The sequence below is a fragment of the Ambystoma mexicanum genome, chromosome 5p (assembly GCF_040938575.1).
Source record: "Ambystoma mexicanum isolate Mex_15411 chromosome 5p, UKY_AmexF1_1, whole genome shotgun sequence".
NCBI classification, from domain to species: domain Eukaryota; kingdom Metazoa; phylum Chordata; class Amphibia; order Caudata; family Ambystomatidae; genus Ambystoma; species Ambystoma mexicanum.
In genome coordinates, this window is record NC_090930.1 from 875,502,444 (window position 1) to 875,524,034 (window position 21,591).

General features: G+C 40.2%; 1 protein-coding gene across 1 annotated transcript in view; it reads right to left on the reverse strand.

The window, feature by feature from the left end:
* The window catches only part of GLI3 (GLI family zinc finger 3), a 558,606-nt gene that overhangs the window by 496,233 nt on the left and 40,782 nt on the right, over positions 1 to 21,591 (reverse strand). Inside the window, exon 2 of the mRNA XM_069613300.1 lies at positions 4,286 to 4,448. Within this exon, the coding sequence (XP_069469401.1) occupies positions 4,286 to 4,409 (124 nt within the window). The 5' untranslated portion in view covers positions 4,410 to 4,448. The remainder of the gene's footprint in view (positions 1 to 4,285; positions 4,449 to 21,591) is intronic.

Sequence of the window (21,591 nt, forward strand, 5' to 3'; positions counted from 1 at the left end):
GTGACACAATCCAACGCAAAACTAGATGTTTGATGATCATAGACATTCCATAACAGAAAAATCTGTATTTCCTACTCAGGTTAATGCTCATAGCATCAGAAAATTGTTACTTCGTGCGTAAGAACGTGATTATTCAAAAATTGAGCATCTAAATGAACATTGTCTTGGCTTGTGATCACAAACTTAGTCTAGTCGTTTCTTTCTAGTGAAGGGGATAGATTTATAAAGTTGTAAGCATTGAGTTGTGAAACAGAAATCCTAAGGAAGGTTTCCAAAAAAGCAGGTAGATCCCACGTCCAGCAGAAACACGATTCTTTCCAACTGAAAATAGGCAAACAAGGGCCACCCTCAATGGTATGAACTCCTGTAGATGTGTTCATTTCCTGAGTTCACATACCTCTGTTGGTGTGTTTTAATTTACATATACCTAAGCTCAATTTAGTTTTAAGGTTCTGTATCCTTTTCATTCCTACAAATATTCCTGAACAGAAGGATAATGTATGTAATGCTCCTAATTGTGTCTTTGATATTTTGAATGTTTTGCTATTTGTTTAGAAACATATTCATTTTCTGTGCTTGTCTTTAAAAATGTGATGCCAGTTATAAATTAAATATGTTCAATTAGGAACATGCTAATGTGTTCTCAACAAGTAAATAAAAAAAAGTAATTGTCCTCACGAATTGCTGATCAGATCATGTGTCTGTATTTATTGGGAAAGCACACTGCTTTCTGTATCTGCTGCAATGCAACGTAAACAAACTGATAGGTGAGCCCAGTGAAGGCAATGTATCACGAATCAGATCTTGTGTTTCTTTTTGGTGATAATAGAGAGTGAAGAACAGCAGAACATTGTGGAGTGGCACAGATGCTGTTGTAGATACTGCACTAATGGGAAAAAGATGGATCTGAACTGCATTCAACATATTATCAATCCTTTAGGGAAACACACCGTGTGCATGGCTCTAGTCATATGGATTCCAGGCCAGAAGCACAGAGTTATTAGCTGCTCCCCAGGCAAGATAATATTTGGGGGAAAAACGATAATGCCTGATATGCCCCCCATGAATGTTTCTTGAGTACATTGGTCAGTGCATTCACCATTCCTCAAAATCATGTTGCCTTGATGCCACGGATATGTGAGCAACAATATATTCCCTACATTTTACAGGTTTAAAACAAGGACACCCATGACCAGGGTAGGAAATGTGGCAGGAAGAGACAGAACTGAGCTCTGACAAACTCTGTCTTGTGAGAGCGCTGTTCTGTCCCAAGGCCCACGCCCTAACTATCCCAGCAGTCCTCTAAATCTGCTCCACAGTGGCAGCTCTCCCTGACGAGCTGAGCCAGAAAAAGCCCAATCACATCCTGTAACCAAGCTGTCCATAAGGGCAGATATGTCTAGGGATTTACAGAATTTATTCTGTTAGGGTGAGCATGGATACAAATGAAGAGAACACAGCCCAATTCGCATTTTTTTTTATTAGAACAGTTTCATGCTGAATCACTATCGCAGACGTATTTCAAATGTAACATGTGGTCATATTTTTGTTCCCAAAGTGCTCTTTGATTTTATGCAAATCGACAGGATTGTATCCCCTAATGAGATAGGATGCTGCTCGACTTAGGTTGGAGCTCTGCCCCCACACCCTCCCCCACCAAATAACCACCCACCCCTGCCCCACAAGGGAGCGGGGGGTCCTCGGAGTATTTGTTTTTCTATTTCAAGCAAGGACAGTGGTAACAAACCTGTCTAGTTCATGGTGGATTCTTGACTCTCAAAACTAGATCACTTGACAGCTCAGTTAAACATTTCTGCCAAGATCCCATGGACAGACGTCCATGGACAGGCTTTGTCAGCCCTGACTTTACAGTCAAGAACGCTTTGCATTCACATTCTGGATCTAGGAGTTCGGGTTTCACATCATGGGTATGGACCTACATGAGATTGGGGCACTTGTCTGCTATGTGGAAGTGATGATTCTGTGACAAGGCAAAAAAATGAATGTTTGCAGATGTCATATCAAGAACACCATATTAATCTAATAGGCCACGCAGTGATCAGGAGGACCAAGGAACTAAATGAGTGAGAGTTGACGCAGGTGTATGGAGCAATGTGTTTATAGAACGTAAGCTCCCCTTCGGGCATATGGAGTGAGACTGCATTCCAACATGTGGCGCCCGCATCATATCAGTGGATTTTGCCACAAAGAGCTTTTGCCCATTGACCAAATACGTATGAAGGTCTCAGTAGCCGTAACCACCGTGGAGAGGAAATAATGAAAAACAATGCAAAGCAGATGATGCTAGATCGTTGGGAACATTCCCTGCAGATCTTTAACCAAGCACTAAAATGTATGAAAACAAACATACTTTTTATGCACAAACTTCTCAAAATAATCCATCAATCTGAAGATAAGCTAAACAGAATATTGTGACAACACTCACAGGCAAACATTTCAAAAAATGCAGCAATGTGTCTGCCATGACGCGCGTGAACCAATGCATTCATGTTCATAAACACACAAACTGTAGAGTAGAAAAAAACTGTTTTCACATTTTGACATGCTCAAAAAAGGTGAATTTGTAAACAGTTTATTTGGTACTGCAGTTTAGATACTACTTCTAAATGTGAGGTCTTCTTCATCTGTCACAAAAAGACATCTCGGCCAACTTTGCCTCCCACATGAAAGTGAGTTACTGGTTTCACCTTGAAAGTAATGGTTTTGCGTTCCCACCCACCCTCCTGCCTCCTCAGATGCATTGCAGCGGCCATAGAGAAACAAACCGAAAAGATACTTAACAGTGTGGCAGTGGCAGAATTTGGTTATTCTAGATGCAGGATCACTGGGAGAATGCATATTTAACAGGGAGCAAAAAGTGCATTAATATCCTCTGAAGAAAAAAGGGTTGCTGGTTTCATTTTTAACCGTGATCTGATGTGTGTATGTGTTATGTGAGTAAAGATTACTACTACTCTCTTGGGTTTGCCAACCTGCGGCTATCGTAACTTTGCCCTTGTGCCATTAAAAAAAAAATTGTACTAAATATATTTTGCACCGATTTTTCCATGTGTATGTTAGAGGATGGTTCAAACAGGTTTTTCCCCAATACGTGTTATCCCAAACAAAAAAAAACTTTACTGCAAAAATGAAGCGGACTGATTTTTTGACTGTGTTTGCTGGGACACATGAAGTCAAATCTGGTAAATAAGCTACGCAGAAACAACAGCACAAAAATATGAATTATGTTTGCCTTAGAGAAAATCTTTTAAATAATAAAGATTGGAACAACACTTTTTTCCCTCCATTACCTATTAACTAAGTACCAAGACTGCTGCAAAGCTCATTTCCTCCATTTTTAGAAATTGTGCAAGTGGGCCCTTTACAGAAACTCTGTACTGCTCCAAGGGCAATATTTACTGCAATAGCAGCTGAATAAAAACACATTCTTTCAATGATTTGACACCAGGGTAAAGTTTGTTCTATTGCTAATACGGAATGTCATTAGAACTAAGGCAGTGTTTCCTAGAGAAAAAAAAATATCATCAAATGACAATATATTTGCACAAGGACAAAGTTTCTGTAATATGGCGCCATATTGGGTGTTGTCTATCTAATGTTCTTTATTTTATCCCAGACAAGCAATACAGAAACTCTTTTTTCATTTCCTCTATTTACAAATTGCGTGTTGTGAACTGAGTCAGCCCATTATTTGCATGCTGTTATACCAAAATGGTTACTTTGCTCTACTTTGCATTTGAAAAAAATAAAACTATCATGAATATAAATTGAAGAAGATAGTACTACCCCCAAAAAGATGCAGTTTGGACATTCTGGTTCCTCGATATACCGTCAGAAAAGGTTTATTGGGCACGGCCGGTTCAGAACAGGTGTCCACTCTTTTCAAACAAATGAGACACAGGACTTTAACGCTATGTGCATGCCGGATGCAGCCTGTCTACAATGTGCAAATTACATATGCTCAGGAAGCGCCCATTGCTACCTGAGAAGACGGCCAGCATTCCAAAACAAATGCTCCCAGGGGACATTTCACACCAACAAAGTCCAATTCTATAAATCGGATGCTTGAAGAAACAAAAAGGTATGCGTTTGAAAACAAAATGGATTACCAGGAATTCAGGAGTGCTTCTTTACATGCGGCTTTCGGACTCTCCTTACCCACAACAAACAATGACCCAGGTGCACATGCTCAAAGCAGGCGGAACAGCAGCGAACAAAACATGATTACTCGTTGGGCAGCAGGTAAAACCCTGGTGTTACTCACCATTGGAGGTTGTGCTGGAGGCAACCGCCTTCTCACTGACATCTGTTCGAGAGGAGCCTTTGACTATGGAATTTGCAACTTTTTTCTTCTCAGTTGGAGAAGCGCTATGAGTGTGGGCTTCCATGATATTTTCTCATTACTTCAGCTCTCCTGGCCCAGATTCCTGAAGGAGAGGAGAGAGCTGTGAGGAACTTCAAAATTCAGTAAAGAAATAGTCATAACAACAAAATATTACATGGGCGGCCCAGAAGCCTCACTCACAGCGTCAGTGAACGAAGCAAGATACACCTTCAATGCCACATTGTAGCTGATTTTAAGGAAACAGGATTATAGACCCACTCTGCCGTGCAATATATTCTATATACCCTGGGAGACTGTGTAGTGCCTTAACGGTTCAGAATCTTGAAACCCAAAGGTTTGCATCGTCCAACACATTTTGTAGTATAGACAATGCAGCAATTTAAAAATAATTGCCCGCAACAGATATATGTGATCAATGTGAGCAACTGTTGTGTTTATGCAAACATGATAGCAGCAACATTGTAAATGTCTGTATAGTTTTCATGTAGCATTATGATACCCAAGGTATTTTTTTCTGGTAAACTGTTGCAATGCGTACCCATTTGCTCATTATCACAGTGACATCAAGATGGGGACAAGAATTGGAAATCTGTAGCACGGGCTCCACAGTTAGGGCTCTAAACACAATCTGCCACAAACACATAATAGAAAGTGAGAGCGGCTGAGTGAGGGAGAAAACGCAGAGAGCAGGGAAAGGATCTCCACCTACCCAAGCGGGCAAGACTGGGCTGGCATCGGTCACACACCCCTATCCGTCTCTACGTCAGTTAGGAGGAGTGAGCCATGGACTGGGAGGATGGCTCACCACCATGGGCATGAATACCTTTGGTGGATTATTATCTTCTCCCAGGATTTGGGAAACTGAAAGGAACTGTGCCATCAGCACCAGGAGGGGTTTTCTAATAGATGAGCACCCCTTTAATGAAAGGAAACAGGGTAGGAAAAAGACAGAGCGGAGCGCTGTCAAAGTTTGTCCTCAAGCCGAGCTTGCACAGCCTGTGTTTCAGAAGAATTTGCATGGGAGATTGAATGCAGAAACAGCCAAAGCCTTGAACACTGTTGAGCAGCTATCCAAATTGGTATATACGCCTTACAATTTGCAGAAATATTTTTGTTAGGGTGAGTATTGTGACTAATGAAAAGTGCAGAGCCCACCTTCCATCACTCGCCAAAAAGGGTTTCTTCCTTAATCACTATCAGACATGTTTCAAATTTGAAATTGTGGGCATTCATATGGTCGCGCAATACCTTTATGCAAATGGCCAGGTTTGGGTTCTATGAAGAGATACAATATACAATACTATATACTAGTTACTACAGGCGCAGGCCTGTAACTTGGGCCCTGGGCCGTTACCAGCCGGTGTAGCCCACAGAACATGGGATTATTGCTTAAGTGTTCATTGCGAGTTTAAGAACGGCCACAAACTATATGCATTAAATATTCAGGACTATACACAATATACATTTTAAGAGTGGGATGATAGCATTGAGGAGGGAAATTCAGGCTGGACTGAATTGGCCTCCTTAAGGCACTTAACATCAGCTGGCCACAAACCCTACATATATGAAATTAGACTGTGTAAGAACTGCACAATTAAGAAATGAGGGTTTATATAACTGTCGGACAACAGAAAATCATGTGAATACAACTGCTGTGAACAATGTTATGCTCGATAGAAGAAAACAAAACTGCGAAAAAATGTCACAAGTGTGTCCATGTTTGGCAATATTACTAGACAATGCAGAGACTGTGAAATGACTGACATTTAATTGGACTAATTAAAAAAGAAGCACGAAAATGAACAAAATGGGCAGGTAAGAATGTGTGCTTCTCGCACAAAAGCCCAAATGAATCATACTTCTGTTTAGCAAAGCTTTGGAGATCGCAATGGGCACGAAAGCGAGATACCCATGGAACCAATTTATTGACGGGTGCTCAATGCACACTTTGCCTGCATACAGTTTAAATGGTGTGTTAGGGAAACAGATAATGGAACTTAGGATAGTGGACTATAAGCCTGGCTAAAGCAAGTAGTCCATTTCTTGATATGCTACAATTTATGATTCTCATGTTCCTTAGTGGAGATATTATTAAAGTATCGGTATCTTGATTCGGCAGCAGATGGGTGCTTAACAGAAAACGTGCATGTTCCGAGATGCACTCGAAAAAATCAAGCTGAATTATTATACTTACAAATGACTGATAGGTTTATACACCCTGTAAATGCTGAGGAAAGTGAAACATTGATATGCCTCTTACAAATGTTATTTTGTGATGTATTCTGCACTGTAAAAATAATCAATACGTGAGTAAGATGTATGTGGTACTAGTATGGACTGACATATTCTTTAAATAAATTATAGGGCGAAGTTTCATAAAGATTTGTTAAAAAAATAAAAAAGTTGAGAAGACAAAAAAATCATTCCAAATTTGCGGCCTCCTTCCCATTCATTATCCCATAGACAAACAAGGTCAATTATTGCCAGTCTACAAAATCCAAACTGCTGGATGGATTAGGGCCAGGATTAGAGCCAGGTCTGAAATAACTTTGGCACAAAGCATTTTAAAGAGGATTTTTTGGGGTTTGGGATTATTTGGCACAGTATTTTTAAAATATTTGTCAGTGAAGGGGGGCCCCCTTCTCAGAAATCAATAGCTACATCTCAGGTAAATTGCCAAAATGAGGTATTATTAGAAATGAAACAGCCGCCATCTTTGTTTTTGCTCATTGCGAGAGATAGCCCAGGTTATAGCTGGGGTTATCAGAAAATGAAATGCAGGAAAAAAAGCCATAGAGGTTGTGGGAGGGGGGTGGCTAGACTGCATCAAGTGAAATTTGAGTTTTTGAAGGGGTCCAGGGACTGAGTTTGAAACACAAAGCTTTTTTGTAACCTCGGCTATATCAACGAATAGCTGACATCTCAAAGCAAACTGTTACAGAAACAGTGTGTGTTGTGGGGGGAAAGGGAGAGGAGAGGTGATTAGGCCATCTGGGGAGTGAGGGGAGCTGGCACAGATGATGGGGACATTTGGTGAAGACCTGGGGAGCAAGAAAGCATTTTCTTCTGGCCGTTTTTCCTATATTCACGGCTATACAAAACTACAGATAGCCATGGCTATCTGTAAATCATACATAACATAACTACAGATAGCCAAGGTTTTCTGTATTTCTGTACCCACGGCTATAGAAAAAAAATATTTTGACAGGTACAGTGACATCGGGGGTGAACAATCACAGGCCATGGCCAGTGACACAATAGGCATCCAGGGCTCCCATCCAGAGACTGGCTTAGCTTCAAAGCAAGGTAGCGGCTTGCACCCTCAGGCCATGTTGCTGAATAAACAGTCACAAGTTAAAGGACCACTTATAGAAATGGGGCAGGCACCTTCCTCACTTTGAAGCTAAGCATGGTCTGTCCCACTTACTGCATGGATGGGAGACAGTCTGCAGTTCTGGATGTTGTGTGTTTTCTTAGTCTTAAATATCTCATAAACACCCTAAGAAAACACATGGCATCCACATTTATTTTTAAACGTGCTGTCAGTCCTTCAAAGTATTGCATTTAGAGACCATCTTTTGCCTTTTGCTGAATTGCATTCTGGTATTTGCAGTTTCCCAGTCAAGATGGGGGGAATAATCCCACAATTGTGCACTTTTTGCCTAAGATAGTTCGATAATGATTTATATATTTGAGTGACAATATGGTATGCATACTTTTCAAGTTATCTTTATAAAGCAGAGTATTGTTGAAAGCCAGACATGTGTTTGAGGAGGGGAAATTATGAGAGAGCAAGTAAGTCATGAGTATTTGCCCACAATGTGGCAAGAGAGTTTGTACTCCAGGACACTGGTGCAGATAATTGCCCCTGATTGTGGCTGACTTTCAGGGCACAATTAAAGGACACGTGGGTGGACAGCGTATCTTTTTTTCAGTGGGTAGACGCAACCTGTTTTTTTTTGAGGTTGACAAACTTGTTCAAGTATTTGACTACTAGGAATTTACTCAGGTTTTCATGTTCCCAGTGCAGACGCATACACACAAGACCACAAGCACTTGTTTCGTATTAGGATTTTGTTTACCAGGAAATATTTCACGACAGATTGCTGGGTTCAAAAGGTGAGCATTACTTTTTGGAAAAAAATCCAATGCTATTTTGTCTTGCGCACTATCTTCTAAGAGCAAGATCTTCTAAGAGCAAGATTAAATTAACTACATTTGTATATTTCTCTTTAACGTATTTGTTCACTTACTATGCGTATTTTCATGGGTGCCAGGTTTGATTTTCGCTATCAAAAGTACAAAAAAGGCAAAAGTACCTCGGCATATGTTATTCTTGCAGCCGGTCAATTTTTTCCCTTTTCCGTGCTGCTTAAATGCAGTTAGTTGGGGTTGTGCGATGTATCACAACAGTCACCAAGGGACCGGCCATAAAACAAGGGGCTTGTAGCACGCTGCTTTACCAAAGTGTGTGGTGCATGGCAAACAATTTATTCTCACTGCACATTGCCTAAAAACATTGTGAGTTCTCAAAGGCTGCAATCTTTTATGCATAACAATACCACTCTCAAAACAGGTCAAAATCAGTTTGCGATTGATGACCTTCTTTGTGCGATGGGTTGCAAGTGTTTTGAAATATAGAGCGTTCTCACCTTAATGTCCCATCTATGACATACACACAAGTCAATGTATCAAAAAATTGAATACTATTTAAAGATTACTTTTACCTTGTTCATTATGTGTTTTAGTTCCATTTTAAATGTTAATCACTTACAAAAAGACACACAGAAATAGATATACATCTACGTACATGTTTTCAAGAGAATGTTGCATTTTAAAACTTAACTTAACTTAAAACTAATTTCTTTTCTATACATAAATATATATATATATACATTTGGAGTAATAATCCCTTTTTGTCAATACCCACGTATGAACATTCTTAAAATGTATCCTCATACTTCATTGCTCCATGTTTTAAAGCACTTTGCATGTCATTTAGACAATGATACGTGTACAAACTTTTCTTACAATAAAACAATTGAGTATTTACATTTTTTTTTTAAATGTAAATACTTAGGGTTCAACATGTGAAGCTTTCTATTTATTTCTACTAATCTTTTTGTAAATGCATATAAAGATTATATCATAATTCATATATTATCTTTTACCAGCTTACTACAAAGGAAAGCTTCACAAGTAGTGATATGATGCATGTGTAGCTGTTTACTGTTTTAAACAATGTACGCAATGTTATGAACTATTCTAAAATGCTAACATCACATTTGTAGAAATGTAATGGCGGTCTTAATATGGGCAAATAAATAGAGTGATCTTATGTCTGACGCCATTAGTGTTACCTAAATCGGGTAAATTGCCAAGCTTTTTTTCTCGGGGTTCAGAACTCAAAGGGAATTAATTCACAATAAAAAAACAGAAGGTGAGTCTGATTACCCCTCTTTCCGTTCCCCTAATGTTTCACCGTGACGCCATTAGTTAAATAATCTTTGATACCATTTATGATGCTATTAGAGATGTCACTGTGATGCCATCAGTGATATCATAGATGATGCCATTGATGTCACCAGTGAGGTCATTCGCAATGTCATCAGTGATGATATCTGTGATATCATCATTATGATCACATGCTGTGCAACAGTGGGTTCAAAGTTAAGGTGGCCTTAGCTAAATTTCAGGGGTTTTGTTGTGTTAAGTTCTCACCTTAACGTCCCTGCAACTAAAATATGTTCCTTGAATTTCAAAGGTTTTGTTGCAATATATTGCTCACCTTAACGTCCTGTGAGACAATTTTTTGGCCTTTTGCTGAATTGCATTCTGGTATTTGTAGTCTCCCAGTCAAGATGAGGAGGGGTTAATGCCACCAATGTACAAATATTGCCCAACATAGTTCTATAAGGATTCATATTTTTGAGTGACACTAAAGTATGTGTACTTTTCAAGTTAACTTTATAAAGCAAAGTATTGTTGGATATGGGGGTGAGGAGGGGAAATGGTGAGAGGCCAAGTAAGTCATGAGTATTTGCCCAGGATGTTGCAGTTATTTTCCCCTGATTGTGGGTGCTTTTCAGGGCTCAAGTAAAGGACACTTGCGGGTGGACAGTGTACCTTTTTTCTTCAGGTGGATGTAACCCCTTGTTTTTCTTTAGGTTAACACGCTTTCTCAGGCATTTGGCTACTAGGATTTTATCCAGGTCGTCATTTCCTCAGTGCAGATCCTTAACCCCAAGATCTTTGAATAATCCTTGAAAATAAAATCCAAATGTGTGGTCTCTGCTCAGAGATAATGATAGCAGATTTGTCAACTAGCTATTTCCCATGAGCATGGGGTAGAGCAATCTTCTCTGCTCTTACAGATAAGCAACAGATGATCCATTAGCTCTGGGAGAAAGGCTGTAAATGACGTGTACGGCAACAACTGTGTCAACAAAGGAAGCAAATGGCCAAATCACATGTGAATTTTGTTGTATTATTCTGTGAATAAAATGATGCATACCAGTAGATTGCAATAGGGTACATGGAGGATCATACTTTTCCATTATCTCAGGAACGATACGTCGTACAATATTTTACCGAATATCATTAAAATGCTTATGAACAGATCCATCTAATTAGACCATTCCCCTAATCATTCGATCTTGGGAATCCAAGCTACAACCTAGAATTTGTTTTAGCTCCCCTAAAATGTCACAAAGCAGAGACTTTGGGTGATAGTAGCTCGGGAATTATTTAACTTTATGTAGAATTTTGTGACACTAACTTTTATCATTTTCTAGTAATTCACAAAAAACTGACATTCAAACTTGCAACCTTGTGCTTTCACAGGGCTCATTTCATTAAATTCAGTATGATAAGACTAACTCAAAAATATGTATATTGTTAGGTTTAGTTATAAATTAAAGACATTCACCACATTGTAGTTTTTTAAGTGAAAAAACTGAAATGTGTGAAAATGCTATCTCAGATGGGTGGAATCATAAATTCACAGGGATGATGCCTTTTAACTTGTAACTTGTAGCATGATAAGACTAACTCAAAAATAAGTATATTGTTAGGTTTAGTTAGGAATTAGAGATATTCACAATATTGTAGTATGTTTTAAATGCAAAACTGAAATGTGTGAAAATGCTATCCCAGATGGGTGGAATCATACATTCACAGTTATGATGCCTTGTAACTTCAGTAACCAATCATTGCAATGGGATTAACAAAAGAGGTCCAATCCAAATCAAGAGCCAATAAACTGGCACATTCTAATTTTAATAATGTGGGGTGTGATTAAGGGTTCATAAGAGGATGCACAATGGAGACAAAACTGCTGAAGGAATACAGGGAAAGGATAAAATCTGGTTGGGATATATAAAAGGATAGGAAGATAAAGGGATTAATGCTGGAGGCCATTCTTGACTGAACCCAGAGAGGCCTCTAACTAAGTCTGTATGTTTCCCCTGGGCATCCAGAAGCATTGAGGATTTTTCCAGAGTGCAAAACCCAGAGATTCTATGTAAGTCTTGTGGAAAGTGGCTGATTTAAATGTTTTCCCATTATTGATTGGCTGAGCATATAAAGTAAATCTCTAGCATGTTCTTACCAAGTAATGATTTAATTAATTATCTTATAGCCAACTAACACAGGGTGGTTTAGTTGAATTTCAAAATCAACAACATTACTTCCAGTGTGGATAAAAATATAGTCTGTTAAAAATAATTGGATATGCCTATTTCTCATCGCCAACCTCTAAATTCCCTAAAGGGAATGAGTTACTTGCCAAAACAAAATTCTTAACTGTTCACCATTCATCAGACCCTGCCTTGAAGCAGAGGGGTTCTGATGTAAACTGAATATCTGTTTTTTGTGCTGGGGCACAAAAGTGTCTTGCCAAAATTAAATAAAGTGAAGTCCCTGATTGAAAGGCATACTTTCTACTGTGAGTGGGAAAGTGACTCCTGGTAGAAGAGAGATTCTTCATTGCACTCTGGTGACAGAAGAAGGGTTCTATATATGAAAAGTGTTCTGTTCTTAAAAGACTATTGTGCTCCAACACTGCTAGGATACCATGTGCGCAGGGAAATTAAAAATACAGAGCGCTGCATGTGTGAAACTGCTTTTGTAGGTATGATCTGGTCATGTTTCAAGGTGCTACATGTCATTAAAAGTGAACCCCATGCAAAGTATTTTGAATGTACATGTTGTAGGGTTAATGAGTCTGTGATCTGTGTTAACCTAAACCACATACTGCTTTCAATTTGTGTGAAAACTGAAGTGTTAGGACAGAAAAGCATTTGGGCCACAGAGTGAGGTTGCGTGATTTGTGATTTTGTACAAACATTAACTTTCCTATTCATTAATAAATATATATTCTTTCTATACACCGGCCTGGTTCTTGGCTTACCTAATGCAAAAGGGTAAGGGTTCTGCGTGGTTCCATATGAATCACAGAAAGAGCTAGATTCAACTTCAAGGTAATATTTGTGTGACGCTTTGATTGGGAAGGGAGAACATTCCCTGTATTGATTGTTGCTGCATAAATATCTCCAACAGTTTGTGTCAATATTTGTAATTGATATGTCATATTGTGTGCACAGATTCACTGAAATAATATATGTCATACTTAAAATGGTGAAGTATTGCTCTGTGAAGTTCAATGGGATTCCTGGCAAAAACGATCGTGAATGATAAAGCACAGATTTAAAGAGAGTGAGCAAGAGGGTAAGTGAAAAAGGCACAGAGAGAAATATATATGTATATTAAAAGAGAGAGAGGGGTGACGGAGGTTTAGAGTTTTTGTACCCCATGCAAATTCGTTGCAGATACTGTGTATTCTTATGGAATCTGCATGTGTTTTTTTTCACTTGAATAAACTGGGTTCCATATGAACCCATGTAAATGATTTCTGTGGTACTCGAAGATGTTAGGCAGCATTTACAATTCCTCTTGGTAATGAGTGCGAACTAACATGGAAGTCTGAGTGCACGCAGATGTCCTTGTTAAATAAAACCATTGTTGATTTTAATCCATTTTCAACAGGAATCAAAATAGCATGGAAGGGACTGCAGGCGTGTTAGTGCATCGATAAGAGGGTCCCTCTGTGCTATTTACAAGGACATTGACTTGACTGCCTTTTTTCTGTTCTCATTTCCAAATATGTTTCCCCTTCACTTGTTTGGAAGCACTTCTACCATCAAAGGCTTGTGTACAGAAGTGGAGAAGAAGATTGCTGTTGTTCGCTGGACGGGCACATTTTCAAAACACTGCATGCACACATATTTTTGCATATACAATTATGTTGACCTGCAAAGTTTCGCAGCATCTGGATGTATCAAGGAGTCAAAAGGTGAACTGCAGGGGAATTCATTATTCATGAAGGGTTAGGCTCTGGCTTGTGCCTGTCCCTTTAGTGGTTTCCCTTTCTCTTGGCCTTCCCAGGAGAAGGTCCAGAGCTGGGGAAGGAACACTGCCGACAGGGGTCTTGCGCCTTTTCAGACCCTGGCTCCAATGCAGCTCCCAAGATAGAAATATACAATCTTTCAATAAGAGTGTCTAACTTTAAAAGAACAAGCGCCGGCAACGTCAACACTTTTGTGTAGGCATGCGATAGGCATTTACCAGGCACAGCCCTAATGGTACTACCTTGCCATAATAAGACAACAGCTGGCAAAATGCTTAGCCTCAGTGCTTTAAATGGAAAAAGGAAGTGCAGGTACTGACTAATTTAGGCTTTAAATGAGATGGCACTCAGCTCTAATGCAGTCCAAAAATTGCTCTCATGCCGGGGACCTGCCATATCTCGCAGAGGCATTCCTATTCCTTAATCTGTGTCTGCCCGTCAATGTGTGTAGTTCTCTATTCGTTTCACTTTCTATGTGTGTCTCAATCTGTGTGTTGCACTCTCTATTTGTATCACTTTTCACTTATCCCCCTCCCCTGCCACTCACTGTGCACGTTTCTTTATTTCTTGGCCTTGAAACTAAAACACTTCAAGAGACTTCCAATTTTGGCTGAGAAAGCACAGTGATATTAAACAATTTACCCAGGATCACACACGCTAAGTGGTGAAGTCAAGATATGGGCACCACCTACGATTTAAAACTTGACCTCGTATCTTCCCAGCTGTCGTTAACATAAGTATTTGTTAAGGTTTCAGTTTTGAGATATTAAATAACATTTTGTGAGCAGTGCCTTGGAAAGTAGTCATACCTCATAAGAAACTAACCTGACATTATAGAAATGTTTAAATAATAATAATAATAATGATGTATAATAATAAAAAGTTTTAGAAACACATTGAGCAAAAATAATATGATTATAGCTTTATTTCGCCCATCTTGACTGGAAGATCACAGTACAAACCTGCAAAAGCGTCTGTGCCTGAACACATTCTATTGGGGTTTCAAACTGTACTAATATTGAAAGACAATGAATCGCAGCATACGGTCATCTACTTGACTCATTATTTCAAACAGCACGCAGCGTTATGCCCACTTCTCATTTATTTTCACTCAACTTGCACATCTTAAGGGAAACGAGTCCATTCCCAGGCAACCCTGTGCCTGGGCCATCAACCCTTAATCTCTTTTATTGTAATGCCTTGCTGACAAAAATGGAACCCTCACGGGGAGCATCTGTGCTTCCCTGCACTGTAAAGTATCGCACAAAGAAGTGTGAACGTCATCCTGGGAAAGCTTTGGACAGCTGATGTTTGTAGCAAAGAAAACCGGGCTGGTAGACCGCCTAACCTGGCCATGTTATTGAGTATGTGTACTCTCCTTAAGCTTGGACAAGTCCGATTCCTCACTACTGAGAAAAATTAGAAGTACAGTTACTGAGGGCTAGTAGGAACTAACCCTTGTAAAGCACTGGTTTGACTATCTGGGCATATGACGACAGGGCCTGGCAAATTACTGTCTAATACCTATAAAGAGCCCACATTGTTGGCTTTGCAAAGCTTGGTTTTAATAGAAATTCAATGCAAGGAACAGATAAAAGAACATACATATCACTTAAAATTCAAGTGGCTGAAGATACATTTGGTTAAGAATGTTTTATTACACTACAAGCTCATTTAGAGCTGCAAATAAGACATTACTTGCATTTGCTTAGAAGTAACAGTAGCAGTGCCACAAACCCTCATAGCTCGATGTTACGGTGTGCTAGAGCTAAAAGAGTTGCCAAGAAAGAGTGTTTTGGGCAATGAGTGGTAATGGCCACATGGTTTAGCATGGTAATGGGCAGATAACTGGAGGACAACATTACAAGGATCGCCCATAGGATGTGCATCCCTACTCACATGCCATTTCATTCCTATCTGTATTCTAATGTCAATTGTTTTGGCTTCATATGTGGTGCTCCAGTGCCAGTTACTACCCACAGCTAAAACACTCAGATAATAATCAGTGAGATGACCTTTAGGGCCTGGTACAAAATGCCTCTTGTTTTCTTCTACCATCATCCCACTTTATAACGTGTGGGAGTAGTGTGACAGGGCAGAAGCAGAACTCACATATTTGCTTTGAGAAATCTATGTTCGGAGCCCTTTTGGCTCTACAAATCAATTATTTTTTAAGTAACTATGGACAACTCTAGAAAAGGACTTATGTTGTTTTCTACCTAAAAGGAGTGCTATGACCATTCCATCTGGTCTGTTTCTTGCAATGCCAATAATTTCCTATTAGAACAATTCAGTGTTGCGTTTTTCACCCCAAGTGGGATGGTTATTCCTAGATATGGATCCTGACTCTACTATACCTAGAGAAGCAAACTTCATCTCACTGATGACGAGCAATTAGTTTGAAGCATGTCTGGGGCCAGCAGATCGAGGTGGAATTCCCCCTTTGGAGTGGAACCAAAACTGGTTGGTTTATGGACTTTCCCGCTTTGTGATGAATGTCAGTGGATCGATCGTTTGGAGGGTTTCACAGAGCAATGCCTGTGGTTCTGATTTATTCCAATCCTTCCCATCATTATCCTTCAGTGTTAGATAAAGATTTATGATATCAAGTGAAAATGTCCCTCTAAAAAGCCAACTTGCTGCTAGTTTTCCCCAAAACTAAAAAGCAAGTTTCACCATAGAAAATTCAAATAGGCAACATTAATGGCATTAACAATTAAGAACACTCAGATTTGGTATAAAATCTCAGATACAGAACATTACAGATGTAAATGCTGTGATCCTCTTAGTACAGTCCTTACTTAGTGAAAGCATCCTGCTAAATTATCTTTAATTTGAAAAAGAGATGTGAACAAGAAGCATCTTTCCAAAAAATCAACTCGACTGTATCTCTCCTTGCAGAGGTGAAGATGAGTTCAGGTGGGGACTGTCTAGCAAAGAAAGTGGAGACACGAAGGTACGCATCGAAAAAGCCATTGCAAGTAAATATATTTTGAGGCTCGGGTGGTGGGAAACAAGGACTTAGAAGTATAGCACTGTCTCATTAAAACAAGCATTGACAAAACCAAAAATGTTTGCTCTACGGCATATAGAAAAAAAGACTTCCGACCACCTCATTCAGCAATATGTTCATATGGCTACTAGCGTTATGGATGTGAGAACATTAATCTGGACACGATTGTGTACTTTAAAGTAGTTATTGTGCATGTCGAGGAGTACTTCGGTATCTCGGGAAATTATAGATCATTTTGAAATGTTGATTTTAACAGGTATGTAGGGCCCATTTTTAAGCAACTATCGTGAATTCACAACACATTTTAACATGGTGAAAATGTGCTCTAAATTCTCCATTGCCATTTCAATAGAGCCTACATGAACAATAATTACTTTTAGACGTCCAAATATGTGTGCACGTGTGTATTTGCACATAAAACATTACTAATAAACCTAGAGAGAAGATGTCGACCATCTGAGGTTGTTGGAAATCTTTATAAGGTCGATTAGGGCCAGGTGCCCTCTTTCAACGTGACAAGGTTGGGTTTTAAAGATCTGTGCTGTGAATAAAAGTTTAACAAATGTAATCGCTAGCTTTTTCTCAGCAAACGAGGGGCCAGCAAAACATCACATTTTCTAAAATGTTATTGCACTCCTGTGAGAAATCCCACTTTCAGGCACTATATTGCTGAAGAACGTTAACAGCTGCAAAAACGGGCCTTTTTAAAATACCAATGTATACATCCCGACTACCACTACATCAAAGCCATCTAGAGAACACCTCGAGTACGTTGGCTGCATCAAACTGTTCGAAAGGAGGTTTCACCAAATGAAATTGACAAAAAGAGCATAGAACAAACGAAGCGCAAACGACATGCAATAAACTCAAGTCTGCCGTGTCTTTCTCCTCCCTTCATTGGCCACATGAAGAATCGCAGAACATGAACGCGTTTAGCTTTAGAATGCTTTATGTTTGGTTTCAGGGAAGGTGCATGTGCAAACGGGAGGCACTTGGGAGTAAGGGGCTCAAGAGGCACCTTGATATGGTGTGATCTCGTTCCCTGTGATTTTGCTGAACTAACACAGTGCAAGATGCTTTAGCTCTGCGCGCTCCAGTTATCGCCTGATGCCACCTCTCGTGGAGGAAGCCATCAGGAGCTAACACCAGTGAACATGTGTTGCCAGCCAGGAACTATTGCTAGATAATTAGATAAGCACTTGCTCACTTCACGCCTCTTTTGTAGTGGAATCTCACCTCCAATCTGTATGTGTAAATGAGGCGGGGCGAGGGGCACACCCCTAATGAGTAATTAAGCCATTTCACTTGGCTTCATCCTTTGATAGTTCATGTCTGAAGCCCAGGAGCTGCAAACATACTATTTCAGTGACGTTCTGGCATATGTAGCCCCTTCAATTGGCATGGAGATTTAGGTGGCCTACGTGCCTAAGAGGTCAGCGTCTTCTGCGCAGTGGCAGAGTTATCCTCAAAGTGGAGGCAGGAGATATCAAGTCTTCACAATGCTAGTCACAATTACAAGACCTGACAGACACCTATTTTCCATCTGCTACAATTACTACACATTTTGACCAGGATTTGGCAAGTTGTGACCTCACCCCCCACCCAACCCTGTTCCCCCACAGGGGACTTGGTTGTCCCACACCTTTGGGCCTCTATAAACACCACTGGGTGTGAGTTGCGTGCTCCAGTACATTAGGGTGTTTTTGTCACAGCAATGTGGCGGTATTTCATCCTTCATGATGCTATTGTTTACCACCACAGGGAGCAGAATCCAGATCCACTGAAATGTATACACGGGAAGCAGTCGTGGTATGAAGAAGAAAGTTGCTTGTCTCCTCTCATTGCACAAGGCAGCCGTACTCCTTCCAGAGGGTGCAGTGCTTTCACCAGTCAGTCCGTGGCTGCCAACGTTGGTAAAGAAGAAAATATGGGAGCGGTGGGCACCACACTGTTTTTCCAATTGCTGTCAATATTTTGAACCTTCAAAAATTATTTCTTAAAATAACTTTTAACCTGGAGCTGCCAGTTCAAACTGGTCCTATAGCACAAGGACCTCTAATTTACACATTTCCAAAAATAAGACAACCTTGCCTTATTATCACTGGTGCTTCTCAGTTGGCCCCAATCCTAGAGGCTGAACATTTCAACAAAATATATTTCCCTGGAATATTAGTGCTCCATTCTTTGGGTAAATTAAGTTGACACACTTGTTGAGTTGGTATAATTATGCACAGAAATGTTTATTGCTCTGGACAAAATAGCACTTAGTTTCAATCTACTACGTTGAGCGATCACATGCCATCAATGTACATAATCTTTGAAACTAAATCGCACATTTTTTTTGTTCCGTTTTTCTTTTCCTTCTCTACCATTGGACAAACCGTTGGACATTATAATGGTATGTGTTAACCGGCTGGTATATTACATATATTGTTGAAATGTTGATGATAATTATATAGCCCAATTATGCTACAAATAATTCATGTACAGCCCTGAGGAAGGTTTTCACCGAAATGCATAGGCTAAATGTACATTGATGGCATGTGATCGCTCAACGTAGTAGATTGAAACTAAGTGCTATTTTGTCCAGAGCAGCAATGTGATAAACATTTCTGTGTATAATTATACCGACTCAACAAGTGTGTCAACTTAACTTACCCAAAGAATGGAGCACTAATATTCCAGGGAAATATATTTTGCTGAAATGTTCATCCCCTAGGATTGGGGGCCAACTGAGAAGCACCAGTGATAATAAGGCAACGTTGTCTTATTTTTGGAAGTGTGAACGTTCGTAAAGAAGACATGACGTGGCCAATCCAGAACACACTCAACTTTAAAAGTAAAGGGATATGCCAAACTCTGTCATGCTTTTTAAAATCGTATAAAACCAAAAAGTAGAGGAGGCCAACAACTTTCGGAAAAAAAAGCTCATTGAAAGCAAAACTAGAAAAAAATAATGTTTTTTTAAGAATGCATCCTAAAAAACAATTGACATTAAATGTGAGTAGACCTCTCTTGTGTTTTCATCTTCTTCCCTCAGCAGGCTCGCCAGCGGTTCAGCTCCCATTGTTTAATACCACTTACACCTCCAACCCCGTGCCAAACGTGCAATGACCAGATTACACCAACACCCTTCTCCACTAGTGACCTTTACTCGTCAATTCTACAGAAACCGTACACAAATATCCTTAGAGCAATGGTCTTCAAACTGTGGACTGGGCCCCTTAGAAAGTCCTAAAGGGTCTGCAGGGGGCTTCAGCTACTTCCAAGGGGAGGATTATGGCTGATTTGAATAGGAAATATAAGCATTGGTGTCATTTGGGTGGGAGCAACAATATTTTACGCAAGCAGGGGGAACAGCAGGAAAAGATTTGGCCTCAGAGGGATGTGTATGATTCAAACTGCAGTGATGTCTAAGTCCCCAAGAAATCACATACTCATTATTTTACCATTAAGACCAATAAGACAAATGACTCAACAGAAAAAGACATTGACAAGCCCCTAGAACCTACAGAAGTACTCTGAGCACCAGTAGGGCTGACGCTGGACACAGGGGTCCACCTGCAAGACCTAGGGAGATGGAGGCAACAACTCCAGCCAACCCTTACCATCCCCCACCGCCCGTTCAGCCACAACTAGATACCACGGGGTTGTGGAACGGACGAGATACCACCAATCACCACACAATCGGAAGTATAGACACTAGCAGGTGGGCTAGTCATGTGGGTGGGGGTGAGGAGCATGCAAAGTTATTAAGGGAGTGGGCGGAGGGGACAGCTAAATCCTCAAACGGCCTTGAATGCAAAAACAGGCACGCACCTCCTGAGGCACAGGGTGCACAAGCATCCCGTCGTGTAAGATTACACGAGCCCAAACGATTCAATCCAGGATAGAGATACCAACTAACCAATACTACTAACAATTTCCTTCTCTGCATACACCTCTCAAACTCCAAACCAAACACAACCACAAACCTCCAGCACAGCAAACCGCTCGAACTTCACTACACTGCAACAACAAAACAAAAAACACACATAGACTCGCACATCAGCACACAACGACTACCGGCCGCATACACCCCAGGCCCAGCCGATGGAACCACCGGGCTGAGGCTGCCAGCAGCACATCACTGCAATCTTGCACTTTTCCAGCCTCCACCCACTAACCCACCTCTCCCTCCCTCTTTCAGAGCCGCCAGAGCGCCAGGGGACCACTCCGGTGGTGATAGTGCGCGGTACAAATGACCTTTAACATTAACATTAATAATGACAAGAATTTGGTACCTGCATCTCAGGGGTGCCCTCATGACACTTTGATCAGCAAAGCCTATTCTGGCAGTTAGAGGAATTGCAGCTAAGCCAAAAATGTACATTTACGTGTTTCCAGTCTGTAACACGAACTGACATTCTTAAGTCATGGCTGTGGGATATGCAAAGTCATGTTTTCCAGGCTGTGAGAAAGATATGCAATAGCTCTAAAACCACAAACTTACAAAAACAAACAGAATCCATTGTGACAACATCTAATTATAATATTAGCTAGTCACACCATTCTCACATAAGAGAACTTTACAAGTCAGATATGGGAAAATATCCCCTTTCTGCTTAAAGAGCAATGAGTGAAGCCACAACTGTGCCTTGCCTATAGCTGGTGGAATGAAAACAGCCACAGTAGATCACAATATCGGTTCCCAGTTATACATTGATGCTATCCAATCATAATACCTCTTGTTCATCATTTAATGAGTGATTTAACTAGCTGTTAGCCCCAACCCAGTTAAACGCAAAAGATAACAATGAATATAAA